This window comes from Oncorhynchus clarkii, chromosome 6, assembly GCF_045791955.1.
Source record: "Oncorhynchus clarkii lewisi isolate Uvic-CL-2024 chromosome 6, UVic_Ocla_1.0, whole genome shotgun sequence".
Classification (NCBI taxonomy): Eukaryota; Metazoa; Chordata; class Actinopteri; order Salmoniformes; family Salmonidae; genus Oncorhynchus; species Oncorhynchus clarkii.
Window position 1 is genome coordinate 69,791,462 of NC_092152.1, and position 19,559 is coordinate 69,811,020.

The 19,559-nt window shown below is 41.7% G+C and overlaps 1 protein-coding gene across 1 annotated transcript in view; it reads right to left on the bottom strand.

Annotated features, from left to right (window-relative positions):
- Positions 1 to 19,491, bottom strand: part of LOC139411535 (synaptotagmin IXa) — a 41,484-nt gene extending 21,993 nt beyond the window's left edge. The window contains exons 1-3 of the mRNA XM_071158009.1: positions 18,948 to 19,491; positions 6,444 to 6,948; positions 4,509 to 5,067 (exon numbers count right to left, since the gene is read on the bottom strand). Of these exons, the coding sequence (XP_071014110.1) occupies positions 4,509 to 5,067; positions 6,444 to 6,948; positions 18,948 to 19,095 (1,212 nt within the window). The 5' untranslated portion in view covers positions 19,096 to 19,491. The remainder of the gene's footprint in view (positions 1 to 4,508; positions 5,068 to 6,443; positions 6,949 to 18,947) is intronic.
- Positions 19,492 to 19,559: the final 68 nt, after the last annotated feature.

Sequence of the window (19,559 nt, forward strand, 5' to 3'; positions counted from 1 at the left end):
GAAAAGATTATCTATATACTGACCAGGGGAGCCCCCATTCATTTTTACACAGAAGCCTGTGACATGACACACCAATAAGGACTCATCTCTCGGCATTTCCAGCCCCTCCACTATCTCAGCCAATCATGGCTAGCCTGGAAGAATCCTGTATTTCTTCCTATATTAATTTTCTTCAAACGGCTCTCTTTTGAAGTAGGAACTAGCGTCAAATGCATAGGATCCTGTAACCAGTCACATATGTGTAGGCAAAATCTGAGGAGAAACACAATGATATGTAAGCTAACTGAAATTAGACTCAATTTAATAACATGTTTGCACCATATGGATTAATGACTCCTATTTTCCTTTGTGGGATTCCAAGACTAGGTATTTAAATATCTGCCCAAATATATGAACTTCATATTGCCCCAGACCTGTCAGAATAATACATCAGAGTCTCTCATTAGGCTCAGTCTAGTAACAATGATCTGATACCATACTCCAGGTTGAAGAAACATTATTTTCACCAGCACCAGAACTACAGTAAGACAGAACAAAGTCATCATAAAATAAATCCTCTTTGAAAAAGTGGAGATCCATTCACTCCACGCACAAGCTAACTCCACTAATTTCTCCCCAACTGTCAGCTCAGTGAGCTGGCTAGCAGTCATTTTTGTTTTCTCCACGTTACAACACTTTTTCTTGGGTACAGTTGAAGTCAGATGTTTACGTACACCTACTTTGGAGTCATTAATTAAAACTTGTTTTTCAACCACTCCACAAACATCTTGTTAACAAACTATAGTTTTGGCAAGTTGGTTAGGACACCTACTTTGTGCATGACACAAGTAATTAGTCAAACAATTGTTTAGAGACAGATGATTTGACTTATAATTCACTGTATCATAATTCCAGTGGGTCAGAAGTTTACATACGCTAAGTTGACTGTGCCTTTAAATAGCTTGGGAAATTCCAGAATATTATGTAATGGCTTTAGAATCTTCTGACAGGCTAATTGACATCATTTGAGTCAATTGGAGGAGTACCTGTGGATGTATTTCAAGGCCTACCTTCAAACTCAGTGCCTTTTTGCTTGACATCATTGGAAAATCAAAATAAATCAGCGAAGACCTCAGAAAAAAATTGTAGACCTCCACACGTCTGGTTCATCCTTGGGAGCAATTTCCAAATGCCTGAAGGTACAACGTCCATCGATACAAACAATAGTACGCAAGTATAAACACCATGGGACAATGCAACCGTCATATCGCTCAGGAAGGAGACGGCTTCTGTCTCCTAGAGATGAACGTACTTTGGTGTGAAAAGTGCAAATCAACAACAAAGGACCTTGTGAAGATGCTGGGGGAAACAGGTACAAAATGATCTATATCCACAGTAAAATGAGTCCTATGTCGACATAACCTGAAAGGCCGCTCAGCAAGGAAGAAGCCACTGCTCCAAAACCACAATAAAAAAGCCAGACTACGGTTTGCAACAGCACATGGGGACAAAGATCGTACTTTTTGGAGAAATGTCCTCTGGTCTGATGAAACAGAAATAGAACTGTTTGGCTATAATGACCATTGTTATGTTTGGAGGAAAAAGGGGGATGCTTGCAAGCCGAAGAACACCATCCCAACCACGAATCACGGGGGTGGCAGCATCATGAGGTGGGGGTGCTTTGCTGCAGCAGGGACTGGTGCACTTTACAAAATAGATGGCGTCATGAGGAAGGAAAATTATGTGGATATATTGAAGCAACATCTCAAGACATCAGTCAGGAAGTTAAAGCTTGGTCGCAAATGGGTCAGCCAAATGGACAATGACCCCAAGCATACTTCCAAAGTTGTGGCAAAATGGCTTACGGACAACAAAGTCAAAGTATTGGAGTGGCCATCACAAAGCCCTGACCTCAATCCCATAGAACATTTGTGGGCAGAACTGAAAAAGTGTGTGCGAGCAAGGAGGCCTACAAACCTGACTCAGTTACACCAGCTCTGTCAGGAGGAATGGCACAAAATTCACCCAACTTAATGTGGGAAGCTTGTGGAGACTACCCAAAACATTTGACCCAAGTTAAACAATTTAAAGAAAATGCTACCAAATACTAATTGAGTGTATGTAAACTTCTGACACACTGGGAATGTGATGAAAGAAATAATAGCTGAAATAAATCATTCTCTCTACTATTATTCTGACATTTCACATTCTTAAGATAAAGTGGTGATCCTAACTGACGTAAAACAGGGAATTTTTACTAGGATTAAATGTCAGGAATTGTGAAAAACAATGAGTTTAAATGTATTTGGCTAAGTTGTCCGTAAACCTCCGACTTCAACTAGGTCTTCACTGTCAGATGTCTCCTGCCAACTTATTTCTCCCACAAATGAAACACATTGGGCTCTATTTTAACAAACCTAATGCAATGGTATATCTAAGCGCATGAGGTAGCACTATAGGTTCAGTGGTGTGTCCAAAATAGTTTTGCTGTTATCACTATCACAATTATCGGCGCACTTGCTGGCGTTGGTGCGAAAGGGCTGTGTTTTGATGAATAAACAGGTTATGGGTGTGTTGAGACTTGGCGTGCTCCCTGAACGTACTCCCTGGTGAAATATGTGATTGCTTCAAGTTGTGTTTTTACTGTATTTTATGTATTGCCTTGGAATCAACTCCAATTCCAATGTTAGTCCATTAAAGCTTGTTAAATAGCTTACAAAAACGAAAGAACTAAATGTAGACCTATCTTTGCTAAACGCGTTAACTTGAACCCATTTGCAGTCTACATTGTTCTAAGTTATTGCTTGGATTCAAAAGCATTCACAATGATATAGGGGCTAGGCCTACTGTAAATTGCTTTATGGCTGAGCAGGGACATGCCAAATATTGTCAATAAGCAAGATTAAATTCATTATTGATAAAGCCTAAAAATAGAACACATAATTATAATTAAATTCTAAACTAAATTAAATAACAACTTGTTTTAAATAGGCTATGTCACACTTACAGGTACCATCATTTCTCCCCGTGGCCATACAATATTAAAACAAAGAAGACTATGGAGGGTTTAACGGAACATCGTAACTTTTCACAGTAGCTGGACAAAGATCCAATATAGAGCGAAAGGGAGAATGTCCATTCACCGTCATACTGCTCCCAAATCGGCCTATGATTTATGAACATAATCGGATCCATCTTACAGATCAGGTCCCATTCACACATCTGCAGAAGTTGCATTGCAGCCACAGACATTGTAACCATTAAACCAGACAGGTGAATCATTCCAATAAGATTGGTTGTAATAAAATGAAATGAAAAAAAACAGCAATCATTTTTTTTAAACAACAACAATAAATAAATATAAAATGTAATGATATCATAAAATCTCCAGGATATAAAAGACACACATTGCAGTTGAACCAGCCTTATAGTCGGCCTAAGGAAGGGCTTGGGTCTTATAGTCGGCCTAAGGAAGGGCTTGGGTCTTATAGTCGGCCTAAGGAAGGGCTTGGGTCTTATAGTCGGCCTAAGGAAGGGCTTGGGTCTTATAGTCGGCCTAAGGAAGGGCTTGGGTCTTATAGTCGGCCTAAGGAAGGGCTTGGGTCTTATAGTCGGCCTAAGGAAGGGCTTGGGTCTTATAGTCGGCCTAAGGAAGGGCTTGGGTCTTATAGTCGGCCTAAGGAAGGGCTTGTGTTTTGAACATATAAAACGGAAAACAAGCAATTTCCAGGTACAGATAACTTCTGAATACACGGTTCACCGGTATTCACCAAGGTTCTCATCTCTCTATTCATGATGGGCATTCACATAGCCTATATCATACATTTCTTTTTTAAACATGTCCAAAAGTGGGCTTGCCTCTAATGCATAGATGAAAAGGGAATGTCAGCTCACAGTTTTACTCCTCTCAAACTTTACATTTGAATAAAGTTTTGGTAATTAAGATTTATAACCAAGCGGTCTCAGGAGCCAAACCCTTTATTGAGTTTCGATTGCATTAGGCAGGACTACAAAAAGCCTTGATTGAGAGGAGGTGAGGCCATGCTTGGTTTCTAACCAAATAAAATGAACAAAACGTTAAAAAAAAATTCTGTTTCTGAATACGAAGTATATGCAGGCGCCAAAAGCACATTAGGCTAATCTTGTGCCATGTGCATATGGGCAGTGTGTGTCACAGCTGGATAGGCTGTGTTTCTGCTGTCAAAATACATGCCATAACCAACTGCGTTAACGCTAAAACCAGTTTTTACATGACGAAATTGCAAACTAACACACGTTTGACACAAGCGCCGCCGGAAATAGAGCCCATTTTCTTTATTGCAGATGAAGCTTACTGTGGCTCATCTTGAAAAATGTATATGAGGCATTCAACCAGAGGAAAGTGCCGTAAAAATGGCTAATCTGAAATGAATATCCTGCTATAGTTATAATTGACCATTTATCTTAGTAAATCTACAGCGTTTAAGCAGAACAATCCTTCCCCTACAAGCCGGAAACAGGAAGTGATCAAACAGAACGTGTTGACTCACCGTGGAGACGTACTGGATGTCCCGGCAAAGCTTTGTCTCTGCAGGGAAGTCCACCAGATCCAGGAAGTTGTCCACCACCACCTGGCCGATGATATCGTGGCGTGAGAAGCGATCAAAGTCGTAGACACTGAAGTGCAGCTTGCGCGTCGGCAGCTCAGCGTACTCCACGGGGAACAGGAATACTTCATCGAACACGGGGTTGAGCGTCTTGCGGTGAACCTTGGTCTGGTGCTTGGTCTGCCGGTCCGGTAGTAGGTAGATCTTGACGTAGGGGTCTGAGGTGCCCAATAAGTCCTTGGCGGGGAGATCCTGCGCCTTGTGGATCTTGACGATTAGTTGCTCCAGGTCACAGTCAAACTTAAGAATGAAGTGTAGGCGTCCACAGCCTCCGCCCCGCCGGCCCCCCTCATCCCCTTCCAGGGAGCGCTGCTTGTAAAGCTCTGGTTTGAGACGGCCCAGACCCAGGCCCATTCCAGTCAGAGAGTCCTGTCTCTGGAACTGGGCCACGTTAAAGTCCGGGTTGGACCTGTTTACAGATAATCTACGGATAGAGTCAGACCTGTGTAGAGGACAGACAGAAAGAGACACATTACCATTGTCAGCATAGGTGAAAGGAGACACACAGAGAGACAGCAAATGTGTATTTGATACAACAGAGTACCTGAATAAAATAGACAACGGCTTTCTGCAAATATGACCATTATGGCTCAAGCAACAATCAACAAAAATAACAATTCACTGTACAGTGGATAGCAGTGGATAGACTTTCCTTCAAACACAAACAAATTACTTAAAACTAAAGTGAAACTCATTTATATAAAGAGTGTCTGTGGTTATAATTACTCATAGAACATTGTTTGCTGTAGAGGACGTGACTCCACAAGACTGAATGGGATAGCTGCCCTACAGCTGCTGGGTTGCTATGTCTGAGTTTCTGTTCAGTACTCTAAACCTGATTAATGCTAGAACTTCCCAACTGCCTCTTTTGTGTCACACAGGGCTTTAACAACGTAGTGAGTCATGGTTTATACATATGTGTGGAAGAGTTTACAATGTTCTGAAGGTGAAATTAAGAATCTGGAGAAAATGATTTCAAATGAATGAATGGGCTGTCGGGGTATATTTCACTCGTGCAAAATATTGTGCAAACCAAAGTTGCAAACCAATTATGAATCCAGTACTTCAGAAGGACAGTATAAATATTTGTACAGTAGGGTTGGGGTAAATTCCAATTTAATTAAAAAGTTCACTCATGGTGGATAATTGACATTGAATGACATTGAAATGTTAAAAATCTTCAAGAAATATTCCGTAACTGTTTGGACTTTCTTTAATTGGAATGGAATTGGAATTGTAAAAACATATAACCTCTGGAATTTAATTGGAATTCAGTATTATTACATTAGGCAGTTAAAGGAATGATCACAAATAGTATAGCAAAATAATCCTAAGAAATATTTAGGATTATTTGTAATAATTTCAACCTGCATTCCTATATTTCTGACATGATCAGCCTGAAAGCCTGAGGGAATTTAATTTTCATTTGTGGAATTCTTGGAATTTAAACCTAACATTGGAATTTAGAGGAATGTAATTATCTCTGAATTGAAAGACTGACCTGGAATTCGAATCAAATTAAATGGAATTTAAAGGGAGAGAGAATTGAATTAGAATTACATTTGTGGAATTAACTCCAATCCTGGTGGACTGTGGTACTCATGTACTGGCAATGTACAGTATTGAAATCTTTATTCCTACTTTGATAACCATTATGGTGAACTAATTAAATACTATGTATTATGAAAGCAAAGTAGCAGTCTTGTAGCAGTCTTATATTGTAAGGGAACTTGGTATAGTAGGTACTACAGTATACAAGCACAGTACATGGCACAATAGTGACTTCATCATAGTAGAGGACTGTGATATAGTACTCACCCAATCTCTGTGTGTATAGACATTGACCGGACGGAGGGTGAGGGCTCAGTGGTCTGCCTCTGCGTACGAGGGTTGGTGTGGACCCCGTTCTCGCGGCCTTTACTCTGGGTTTCCAGAGGGATGTCTGGAGATGTGTGGCTAATCTTCATGGCCGCCTCTGGGATGGGAATGATCGCCGCTATGGGGGGCGGTGATACGGGGGTCACCGGCCCCGTCACTGTCCCAGATGCCACAGGGACAATGGAGCAGCGATGGGACTCACGGCGGTCGAGGGCGGGGACGGGGGGGTCGACGGCCGTGTAGACTGGCTCCCTGGCTGGGACGTAGGGTTGCAAAGGTGCCATGGGGGAATCGTGGTGCCCATGGGTGGGCTCCTTGATGCTGGGGGAGAGGCCACGCTCCCTCCATGGGATCCAGCAGAGCTTCCAGGAGACGAAGATTGAGACCCCGAACAGGGCCAGGCCACAGGCTGTCACCACCAGGGACAGCAGGCTCACCGACACATCTACAGAATGCAGGGAGGGGTGGAAAGAGGGAGAGAGGGAGGAAAGAAAGGGATAGAGTTAGTGTAGGGTAATTTTACTTATTCAAGGATTAGAGAGGCACAGTGAGACAAACAAAGATCAATTACACATGTACAAGACAAAGGCTTGGGAGAGAATTAATCATCACATCATCATTTAACACATTTTTTACCTCGCCGCCATTGAAAACACGTGATGAATCACGCTTCCCCATGTGGCAGTTCAACGGACAAATCTGGGTTTGGCGGATGCCAGGAGAACGCTACCTGCCCCAATTCATAGTTGGATGGAGGATGAATAATGGTCTGGTTTTCTTTTTCATGGTTCGGGCTAGGTCCCTTAGTTCCAATGAAGGGAATTCTTAACGCTACAGCACATAATGACATTGTAAACGATTCTGTGTTTCTGACTTTGTGACAACAGTTTGGGGAAGTCCCTTTCCTGTTCCAGCATGACAATGCCCCCGTGCACAAAACGAGATCCATACAGAAATGGTTTGTCGAGATCGGAAGACCTTGACTGGCCTGTACAGAGCCCTGACCTCAACCCCATCGAACACCTTTGGGATAAATTGGAATGCCGACTGCAAGCCAGGCCTAATTGCCCAACATCAGTGCCTGACCTCACTAATGCTCTTGTGGCAGAATGAAAGCAAGTCCCCGCAGCAATGTTCAAACATCTAGTGGAAAGCCTTCCCAGAAGAGTGGAGGCTATTATAGCAGCGAAGTGGGGACCAACTCCATATTAATGCCCATGATTTTGGAATGAGATGTTCAACGAGCAGGTGTCTTCATACTTTTGTTCATGTAGTGTATGTCATAGCTTCTCTAGCTGTGTGCCATTAAAGACACACCACAAGGAACAGCCTAAGACTGATTTAAATCACTGTGCACTAATTTAAAAAAACATGGCTTAGTCAATTACAAGTGTGCTTTGCGGGAACTTTTCTCATTCTCCTTTAATATTCTCTTAATAAAGAGGGAGTGTGACAAACTTAATTAGGAATTATCCAAAGTTGTTTAATCATCTCCTCTGGAGTCCCATATGCGGCCAGGGTCCTGATTTTAGTGCTGCTGTAATCCATTGTCCTTGGAAGTATGCTTGGGGTCATTGTCCATTTGGAAGACCCATTTGCTACCAAGCTCAGGTAAAGGGCACGCTCCTCTGCCCAGGCGTTGCTGACGCCTGCCAGATCTTACGCCTGGATACATATTTTACGTACCAACTAATCACATCATACAGGTAACTGCCAAAGTAAATGGAAACACTTGAGTAAATGAGGGATACAAAGTATATTGAAATCATGAGCTTCCACACTGGTGTGGTAACTGAGTTAATTAATTAAGCTTTGATGAGCATAAAAATGATGAAAACCATATGCCATGGTCATCTCTTTCACCAGATTTCAACCCAACTGGCTGGTTATTTTTGCCACATTGGCCATGCAAATTACCGCAGGTGAGATAAATTACATTTGCTGAGAATCACTTGCCTCCAACTAAATTAATTAGAATTTAAATAATTTTTGGACTTCGAAGTGAAAAATCTAAATTTCAGTACTTATTTTAATAAAAACATTTGGTCCTGTGTCGTTGTAAATCAGGCAAATACACATGTGAACACCAACGTTTTCAATTTCAACTTATTTTCGAAGAAATTGTGAATCATGCAAGGATGCATCCTCTCTCCTTCCTCTCCTGCCTCCTTTTGAAAAATGTCAATGTAATCGAGGAGAGGAAACGTGGAAACAAATGTGCTTGATGAAATGAGACTCCCCTCCACAAGCTCGTCATCAGGTAAACTGTGTATAAAGTGGCTCAAACAGATTTTGCTAGTTGTACCAGACATTTTCTAGACTAAAAGTGGGCATTTTAAAACGTGTGGGTACTTTTCTCCTCTGAGAAAAAAACCTGTTGATTCAAAGGGGGTGTGGCGGATTACAAAACAAAACTCTTCCTGGTAGGACTCTGGAAGGATATACGTAAGAATTCTCAGCCGGGAGAGGCTATCGAGGAGAAGTGCAAACTCCTCTGTTCAGCTCTTAACAAAATGATATTCTCCTACATATGGTAACGACTTATCGGTTTCCTTCCAGGTCAGGAGGGGAGGAGGACGGAGGAGTCGAGGATGGAGGATGATTTATGCCCAATGGAGAATCTCCCTATATCTATGCTGGTCCTCATCCTCTACACGGTTTAAACTAAGATACTACACGTATGTATACAGTGTGAGAAGCCTTGTGAAAATGCTGCAAGTAATCCTGTAATTATATTTTCAGCATGACTTGCAACATGTTGTGTAGTTGTATGTTGATGATGCTAGTGATGTATTGCACTTTGTTGTCCCCATAACGGTCTTGTAGGAAGCAGTGACAGTCCTATGAATGTGAAATGTGTCTTTACAATGCTGTCAACGTCATCATAATTACAGAGCATCGCGGTACAGCTCACATTCAGAATGAGAGCTAGAGAGACTGTTAGGGTTTACTGTGTTCCCATGTTTCCATGCAACATGGGTTGCAGGCACTTTTTGGCCATATCAAGGCAGCCTCAAATAGCACAAATAAAAGATTAAGATTTCAAAGTGTTGTGATGAACAATTAAGTGTGCTCATTCACACTGGCACAGGGTCCCCCAGTCACCGAGGAAGGGGGGGGACAGAAAGACAATCACAAAGAGCCTTCTGATTCATCTTGGCGTTCCCAAAGGAAGTGAAGTAATGATGAGATCTTCCTCTCTGGGAATTCTTCTGAAGAGGATGAAGTTCCGCCAGAGAGATCTTCAAAGAGATGAATCAGTGTCATGGGGAATTCATCATTTTCACACAGCTGTCACCCATTGAACTTGGAGGACTTGGCAAACTCTCAGAGATTAGGGTCACACAATGTAACACAATGCATGACACCTAACTAACGTACACCTTCCGAACTGCAGAGCAAATCAGCACTCCCCCACTCATCACTACTACACATAATGGCAAACCTACAGAGGCCGTGCATTTTTCCTAACTATCTTTACAGGTGTTAAATGGTCAGATTGACTAGAGTCATTTATAAAACAGACCCACTCAACTGTAAATTGTTTTGCACCCTACAGTATTGTACCGTGTAGTTCACCATATTTTTCCATATGCTGTCCTATTCTCCAGTCCTGTTTGTCCGTTGTTACTGAAACCCTGTGGGTTTACATCAACTGAGGCGTAGGAAATTCGGAAATTATGATTTGTGTAATTAATCCACTGGGAGAAAGCTTTTTTAGTTATTTGTTGAATTATATATGTACGCTAAATGACTAAGCACAGATAGGGCTATGCAAGAGAACACTCAGGATGTTATCTTGTCTTAAACAAGGTCTGGATTTGTGAGATACCATGTTTCTCTGGATCTCAGTGACCACATCTTAATGAAATCGTATCGTAGACCCTTTACATACTGTACCTCCACAGGGGTGAAAGTGAAAAAAGTGAAGACAGCTGTTTGGCAATCATCAGTAACAGTAAAAATGATGTACAGCCGTGGAAAGACAAAATTACAAACGTGGCAAATCTCTTGAAATTGAATTACCATTCAGGTCGAGAGCTGCGGCTTCTGATGCGACGTCTGTTTCATATGGATTTTAGTGCTGAGAGATTAATCAAAATGTTGGTTATTTTTCATTTTTTAAACAACATCGGTTCAATTATTTTAATTGCATTTAGTTCGTTTTTTTGTCTGTGAGCTCAATGCGCAAATTGCACAATTTCTCTAAAGACAAATCAGATCCAGCCTGAACTGTCCGATGTCGTATGGAGTTGTAGTTTCCAACAGGACAATATTCTATACTGTACAACAATATAAAGACAACATCCAACAATTTCAAAGATTTTACTGAGTTACAGTTCATAGACAGAAATCAGTCAATAGAAATAAATTCATTATCACCCAATCTATAGATTTCACATGACCGGGCAAGGACGCAGCCATGAAGCTAGGCCCAGCCAATCAGAATAATACAAAATAAAAATAATGGTGAGGCCGGTTGGACGTACAGCTAAATTCTCTAAAACAACGTTGGAGGCGTCATATGGTAGAGAAATTAACATTACATGATCTGTTCTCTGTTGGACATTCCTGCAGTCAGCATGCCAATTTCACGCTCCCTCTAAACTTGAGACATCTGTGGCATTGTGTTGTGTGACAAATCTGCACATTTTAGAGTGGCCTTTTATTGTCCCCGGCTAAAGGTCCATCTGTTTAATGATCATGCTGTTTAATCAGCTTCTTGATATGCCACACCTGTCAGGTGGATGGATTATCTTGGCAAAGGAGAAATTCTCATTTACAGTGATAAAAACTAATTTGTGCACACAATTTGAGAGAAATACGTTTCTTGTGCAGCTCATGAAAAATGAGACCAAGACTTTACATGTTGCATTTAAATTTTTGCTCAGTATAAACAGTAGTAATTAACTACAATGACCATAATCCATTGTGAATCTACTTAGCCAATCTGTGTTTCTTTTACTCCTGCTACGGAAGAGAGAAGAATGTGCGATCTTGAGGTGATATAGAGCGCAGCTGTTGCTTAGCCAGGTACCTCTACCTGAAAATACAAAGTGATTGATAGTTGGTATTCAGCAGTCATAAAATTATGCCTTATTTATTTTGAAGAACTACTAAAATAGTGATTTTGTCAGACAGCATAGGCAGCAACTCTACAGAGATGATAGGATGACTAGGAATGAAATAATAAAGTCATCAGATAAAACAAATGTAATATACACAGCTGAATTATTTTATTAAAGTAATGTGCTTAAATGATGGTTAATAAGTGAAAAGCAGTAATGTGCAGTCACTACCATCATGGGACTTTATTTCGTTTTATTCTGTGTTGTTACAGCATTCCACCCAGATAATAGAACATATATCAAACCAACCTCAAAAAGCAGTAATCACTCAGCACTAATGGATGTGGAATCTGCTGGGCGGACCAAGGGAAATCACATGCAGGGTAAAAGGCCAGCTGACCACCTTTGATTGCAGTAAAAAGCAAAGGGGTTGTTTTTGACATGGCCCCTTCCATTACATATTCCCTCAGAATGTTGAGGCAAAGCAAGCTGGGAGTCTGGGGCTTCCTTAATGAGCCTAGTATTGCACACCACCTACCCCTCTTCTTCCTCTTCTTATTGCTGTCTCCTCCTCTACATGCTCCTTCGCTAACTTTCTATTACCATCCCCCTCTTTCTCCTTAACCTCACCCATGCTTGCCCCTCTGATATGTCAGGAATATAACACCTTTTACACATCAAAGTCAAGAATTATACTGTTCCGATAGCTCTCACGTCAATCAGTAATCAAACAGTTGATTAAAATAATAGATTATAGTCCACAGCGGTCTAAAATAAATGCACCCTTAAATGAGCCACTTCAAATATTGCAGTGAGTTGGCCTACGCTGTGACAGTGTGAAGAAGGTGAATGATGAAGTCTGCCCCAAAATATTATCTTCAGAGCCTTGACCGCTCTTGCATTTCTCAGAGCACTTGCAAACACCTCATCAAAACGTGTGTACAGTCGACACTGTACATGGTGGTAAATGGGACAAGGCCACTCTGACTTGTCTTGCTTTGAGGATGTCATACCAACATAATATCTCAACTTGTTTTTCTAGGCTATTATGAAGATCAAAAAAACGTCTTAAACAATCGTGAATCTTCTTGGGCTGATCCCTTCGTTCAAGCTCCTCCAAGCTGTTATAAACATGATCCAGGATCATAAAATACTGCAATATGGAGAACCAACTGTGTGAAAATGTACCTCTGAGTTCATATACTGTATGTTACCTGCATTATTCGTATCAGTTGATTAAGTGCTTCATGACAGTAATGCCATTGAAATGCCACTAACCAGGCTGTTGTAAAATTCATGCCATGCCACTCCTGTCACCTGTGCTGAAGCTCCTCTTTATCTGTGTAGGACACGTTTCAATTTTCAAGTTTTAATGTCAAGTGAAATGCCTTTCTTGCCAGCTCTAAACCTAACAATGCAGTAATCAATATCAATGTAGTATTGAAAATTATATAAGGTAGAACACTCAAGAAGTAAGTAAGCTACATGCAGTTCCAATACAATATGTATAATGTGCAGAGATACTGGAGTGATGGAGAGCATTGTCCATATGTCCACCTGATGTCCTCTGTACACACAGCACATGTGACCGTCACAGACCTGCAGTTGGCTATTGAACATGAATGGGGGAGGCTTTCAACACACAAATCCCATTCTCTGAATCACAAAGCTACTGATAGCATCAGTCACTATTCCTGATGAAATAAGTCAATCAGCGAAACCACAGGCCATGTCACAACCAGCCAAAGACATGGTACACCAGGGGTGAGCTGTGTTTAGACCACAATGTGGCATCTGATTGGACTGTGGCTATTGAGCTCAGAGATGAGGGCGAAAGACTGACATGGGCAGCCCTGTAGCCTGAGTGTAACGGTTTTCTTTAGGGGAAGTAGAGGCAGACCAAAATGCAGCTATTGGTAAAACTGTTTGACTGATGTCTGTGAGTATAACATAACTCATATGGCAGGCAAAAACCTGAGAAAAATGGATTGTGTATGGACGCCATGCAGAGAGTGAATGGGCAAGACAACGTGTTTTTTACTCATTATTAGGAATGTGTTCTTCATGTTTTGTACACTCAGTGTAAATTAGCTACTGTATGTGAATATGAGTGAGCTGCTACCAACCAAAAACCTCATAGGCATTATCTATCACAGGCATTCTCTACAGTTGAAGTCGGAAGTTTACATACACCTTAGCCAAATGCATTTAAATTCATTGTCTTTCACAATTCCTGATATTTAATCCTAGTCAAAATTCACTGTCTTAGGTCAGTTAGGATCACCACTTTATTTTAAGAATGTGAAATATCAGAATAATAGTAGAGAGAATTATTTATTTCAGCTTTTATTTCTTTCATCACATTCCCAGTGGGTAAGAAGTTTACATACACTAAATTAGTACTTGGTAGAATTGCCTTTAAAATGTTTAACTTCTTATGGCTTGGGGGCAGTATTGAGAAGCTTGGATGAATAAGGTGCCCAGAGTAAACCGCCTGCTACTCAGGCCCAGAAGCTAAGATATGCATATTATTAGTACATTTGGATGGAAAACACCCTGAAATTTCTAAAACTGTTTGACTGATGTCTGTGAGTATAACATAACTCATATGGCAGGCAAAAACCTGAGAAAAATTCCAACCAGGAAGTGGGAAATCTGAGGTTTGTAGTTTTTCAACTCTTTGCCTATCCAAGATACAGTGTACAATTGGTCTGATTGCACTTCCTAAGGCTTCTACTAGATGTCAATAGTCTTTAGAACCTGGTTTGAGGCTTCTACTGTGAAGGAGGAGAGAATGAGAGCTGATTGAGTAAGAGGTCTGCCAGAAGGCCATGAGTGTTATGGCTGTCGTCGGAATGAGACCAAGGTGCAGCGTGGTGGACGTACATTATGAATTTATTAAATGAACACTAAAAAAACAAGAAAGATAAACGACACGTAAAGCAATGTAGCACTAAACCAGCAACTAACAAAAAGAAGATCCCACAACAGAAAGTGGGAAAAAGGGCTGCCTAAGTATGATCCCCAATCAGAGACAATGATAGACAGCTGCCTCTGATTGGGAACCATACTCAGCCAAAAACAAATAAATAGACAACATAGAAGGCCCACCCCAAATCACACCCTGACCTAACCAAATAGAGAAATAAAATGGCTCTCTAAGGTCAGGGCGTGACAATGAGCTCATTCAGGCACGCTTCCGTGAGAGGTAGCTGCGTTCCATTGCATTTCTCAAGACAAAGGAATTCTCCGGTTGAAACATTATTGAAGATTTAAGTTAAAAACATCCTAAAGATTGATTCTATACATCGTTTGACATGTTTCTACGAACTGCAATGTAATTTTTTTACTTTTCGTCTGGCCTGCACGTTGTGTATTTATCGAACAAAACAAACATTTATTGTGAAACTGGGATTCCTGTGAGTGCATTCTGATGAAGATCATCAAAGGTAAGTGAATATTTATAATGCTATTTCTGACTTCTGTTGACTCCACAACATGGCGGATATCTGTATGGCTTGTTTTGGTCTCTGAGCGCTGTACTCAGATTATAGCATAGTGTGCTTTTTCGGTAAAGCTTTTTTGAAATCTGACACAGCGTTTGCATTAAGGAGAATTTATCTAAAGTTTCATACATATTTTCTATCAATGTTTAGGATGAGTATTTATGTAAATTGATGTGGCTTTTGGAAGCAAAACATTACTGAACGTAAAGCGCCAATGTAAACTGAGATTTTTTGATATAAATGTTAGTGATTCATTTTATCTATATTTCTGCTTTTTGTGACTCCTCTCTTTGGCTGGAAAAATGGCTGTGTTTTTCTGTGACTAGTTACTGACTTAACATAATCAGATGGTGTGCTTTTGTCATAAAGCCTTTTTGAAATCGGACACTGTGGTGGGATTAACAACAAGTTTATCTTTAAAATTGTGTAAAATACTTGTATGTTTGAGATATTTTAATTATGAGATTTCTGTTGTTTGAATTTGGAGCCCTGCACTTTCACTGGCTGTTGTCATATCGATCCCGTTAACGGGATCTCAGCCGTAAGAAGTCAACTTGGGTCAAACATTTCGGGTAGCCTTCCACAAGCTTCCCACAATAAGTTTTGGCCCATTCCTCCTGACAGAGCTGGTGTAACTGAGTCAGGTTTGTAGGCCTCCTTGCTCGCACACGCTTTTTTAGTTCTGCCCACAAATTTTCTATAGGATTGAGGTCAGGGCTTTGTGATGGCCACTCCAATACTTTGACTTTGTTGTCCTTAAGCCATTTTGCCACAACTTTGGAAGTATGCTTGGGGTCATTGTCCATTTGGAAGACCCATTTGCGACCAAGCTTTGACTTCCTGACTGATGTTTTGAGATGTGGCTTCAATATATCCAGTTAATTGTCCTTCCTCATGATGCAATCTATTTTCTGAAGTGCACCAGTCCCTGCTGCAGCAAAGCACCCCCACAACATGATGCGGCCACCCCCAGGTTTCATGATGCAAGCATCCCCCTTTATCCTCCAAACATAACGATGGTCATTATGGCCAAACAGTTCTATTTCTGTTTCATCAGACCAGAGGACATTTCTACAAAAAGTAAGATCTTTGTCTCCATGTGCAGTTACAAACCGTAGTCTGGCTTTTTTATGGCAGTTTTGGAGCAGTGGCTTCTTCCTTGCTGAGCGGCCTTTCAGGTTATGTCGATATAGGACTCGTTTTCCTGTGGATATAGATACTTTTGTACCTGTTTCCTCCAGCATCTTCACAAGGTCCTTTGTTGTTGTTCTGGGATTGATTTGCAATTTTGGCACCAAAGTATGTTCATCTCTAGGAGACAGAACGTGTCTCCTTCCTGAGTGGTATGATGGCTGCGTGGTCCCATGGTGTTTATACTTGCGTACTATTGTTTGCACAGATGAACATGGTACCTTCAGGCGTTTGGAAATTGCTCCCAAGGATGAAGCAGACTTGTGGAGGTCTACAATTTTTTTCTGAGGTCTTCGCTGATTTCTTTTGATCTTCCCATGATGTCAAGCAAAGAGGCACTGAGTTTGAAGGTAGGCTTTGAAAAACATCCACAGGTGCACCCCCAATTGACTCAAATGATGTAAATTAGCCTATCAGAAGCTTCTCAAGCCATGACATAATTTTCTGGAATTTTCAAGGCTGTTTAAAGGCACAGTCAACTTAGTGTATGTGAACTTCTGAATCACTGGAATTGTGATACAGTGAATTATAAGTGAAATAATCTGTCTGTAAACAATTGCTGGAAAAATTACTTGTGTCATGCACAAAGTAGATGTCCTAACCGACTTGCCAAAACTATTGTTTGTTGACAAGAAATTTGTGGAGTGGTTGAAAAACGAGTTTTAATGACTCCAACCTAAGTGTATGTAAACTTCCGATTTCAACTGTGTAAGTACAGTTTGATAATACTGTGGCAATGACACCTAAACAATGTCGAGTAGCTGGGAGTCTCATTCTACAAGGTGACACAGCAGGGGGACATGTTGCTGGAAAACTCTCTTTCCCCAGCCACTCGCTGTATGGCCATGATCTGGCTTAAGATAGAATAGCTTAATTTCCCCCGGAGTTGCTATTACTGAGGACTCAACATGGCATATGTTATACATATAGCCCAGAATCACACCATTGTGCATAATGGGTCTGAGTGCTTAGCAACATGCTCAGCACTACATTAATGTATAGACAGCAGGCAGATGTCTGTGAAGTTATTTTGGTAAAGGTGAGAGATCTATTGTAAGATATATTTTTCATTCTCCAGATGATTTAAAATAGTTAGCTTCACAGTGGCATTAACATTGAGTATGGGCAGACATTCATTCTGACCTGATCTGGTGTGAGGGAGTCGCTTGGCCTGTACAAACACTGCAAATGTGTTAGCCATGGTTGGTTTTTAACCCTCCACACAGAAACAGACACACACACACTCCTCTCCGTTTGGGTCACATATTATCTTTGAATGCCAGAGACCAACGCAAAAAGACTTGTCAATCTTCCTATATCTTTTTCTCTTCTCTCTTTCATCTGTATTTCTCTCTGGTTTTATTGAGGTGCCAGTCATCCAGGACAGGATGACATGGCTCAGCTGGATATGTTAATAAAATCCCGGTCTGTGGACTCAAGGGAATCTGCCTCTGATCGCAGTTCAATAACCCCACCATACACTCCACCTGGCTGTCAATGCAGAGGGGAGAGGGGAGAGTGGAGAGAGGAGAAGGGAGAGTGGAGAGAGGAGAAGGGAGAGTGCACAGAGAATAGTGCTGAAGAGAGAAGAAATGGTGCATAGGGGAGAGGAGCAGGGACAGATAGTAAGCAGAAAGTAGAAGGGAGAGGAGAGGGGGTATAGGGGGAAGGGGAGGGGAGAGGAGAGGAGAGGAGAAAGAAGAAGGGAGAGGGGAGCAAGGAGATGGGTGAGTGAAGAGAGGTTTTGACTGAAAGGATGGGGGTGGGGTTACGAACCACATCTTGAACAATTCATCAATCAGGGGCCTGTGAGAAATGCAGAAGTGTTCACAATATGTAACATTTTATGCCTTCCAGAAACCTCCTGTGAACCTTCTAGTAATCACCAAGGTCTGCAACAGGCAGCCCATGATCAGTGGGTAGAGTGGAAAACACGTCCACGCACGCACGCACGAACACACACACACACAGCTCGCGTGGGTTACTAAGAATGCACTCCTCCCTCGTCTCCAGACGCACTCGCACGGCGTGCTAGCTTCCCAAAAATTCCCGTTCCACTATAAGCACTGCCTCCATCTCTTGCATTGGCTAGCACGTATATGCATGCACTCACCACTCACCCTTGGTAAATGGGTCAGGGATTAAAAAACGAATCCGCTGAGAACTTTAGTGTGGCCGAGTGTTGCATCGCATGTGCCAATGCAAAAAAAATGAGATAGCATTGGGTCTCACGCGAGCTCAAGCTTCAATGAATGCGGCCAAAGATTCCGCAAACTCGCGCCAGTCCCCAGTCCCCATCCCCCACTCTCAACACCCCATCCACCTCAGGTGCACCAGAAATAAATGCACATATAACAAATCCATAGTACGCACTGCATATCCCACACTACATGTATTGGCAAGGTTGAATATAACCTACTGGCTTTTTTTTTTTATCAAACATGTTTTCCTGAAAAACCCTATATAAAATAATTTCCCCACTCCTAATCTCCATGCAACAAGTTCTGTGCAGAAATGGAACCCTTTCCCTCCAAACTGAATGTGTAAAAAAATATATATTTAGATCAAAGTGTTTCAGAGCAAGTTACGTCTGTATAATTCAAACCGAAAAGCGCACATTGCATACACATACACTGCTCTCAGGTCCGATTAATTGGATAGGATTGACTGGTGCATACCTGAGTCCGTGTAGCGTGGTCTGGCGAGGTCCCGGAAATGGTAAATGAAATCCAGACAGTTTTCGTTCTGTACTTCCCCTTTAGAGCACAGATCAGACAGTAGTTCTAGTGCTTTTTGACAAATCTCGTCCTCTCTGTCGCCAGGCATTTCCCACCAGCATCCTTCTGAATAGAGGGGCTCCTATGGCACCACCACACCACCCCGCCCACCAGAGAGTCGACTAGCCCCCGCAGAATCACACTAATCCTCCCCGCAGAGAGTCAACTAAAGCCCCAGTAGCAGCGCACCACTCCACCCGAAGCGGAGTCACCAACACCCAGGAGCTCAGCACCACTCTGGCTGTCTGAAAAACCAACCAGGGTAGCGGAGGAGGAACAGGTAAGTATAGTAGGTCAAAAAAACATCATATTCCTTTGTTTCTTTCCAAACGTCGGGCATCCCTTTTCGAGTGTGTAGTATTCAATTGTGGGGTTATCCCCATCAAAGTAGCCTATCGTACAATTTAGCCACAGGTTGAATGTCCGACCACTCACAGGAGGCTATGAGGCGCCGTGCGCTATCCACACTCAATTGGTGCTGAAAAAGTGCATGCGCCCTCTCGATGCGTGAAT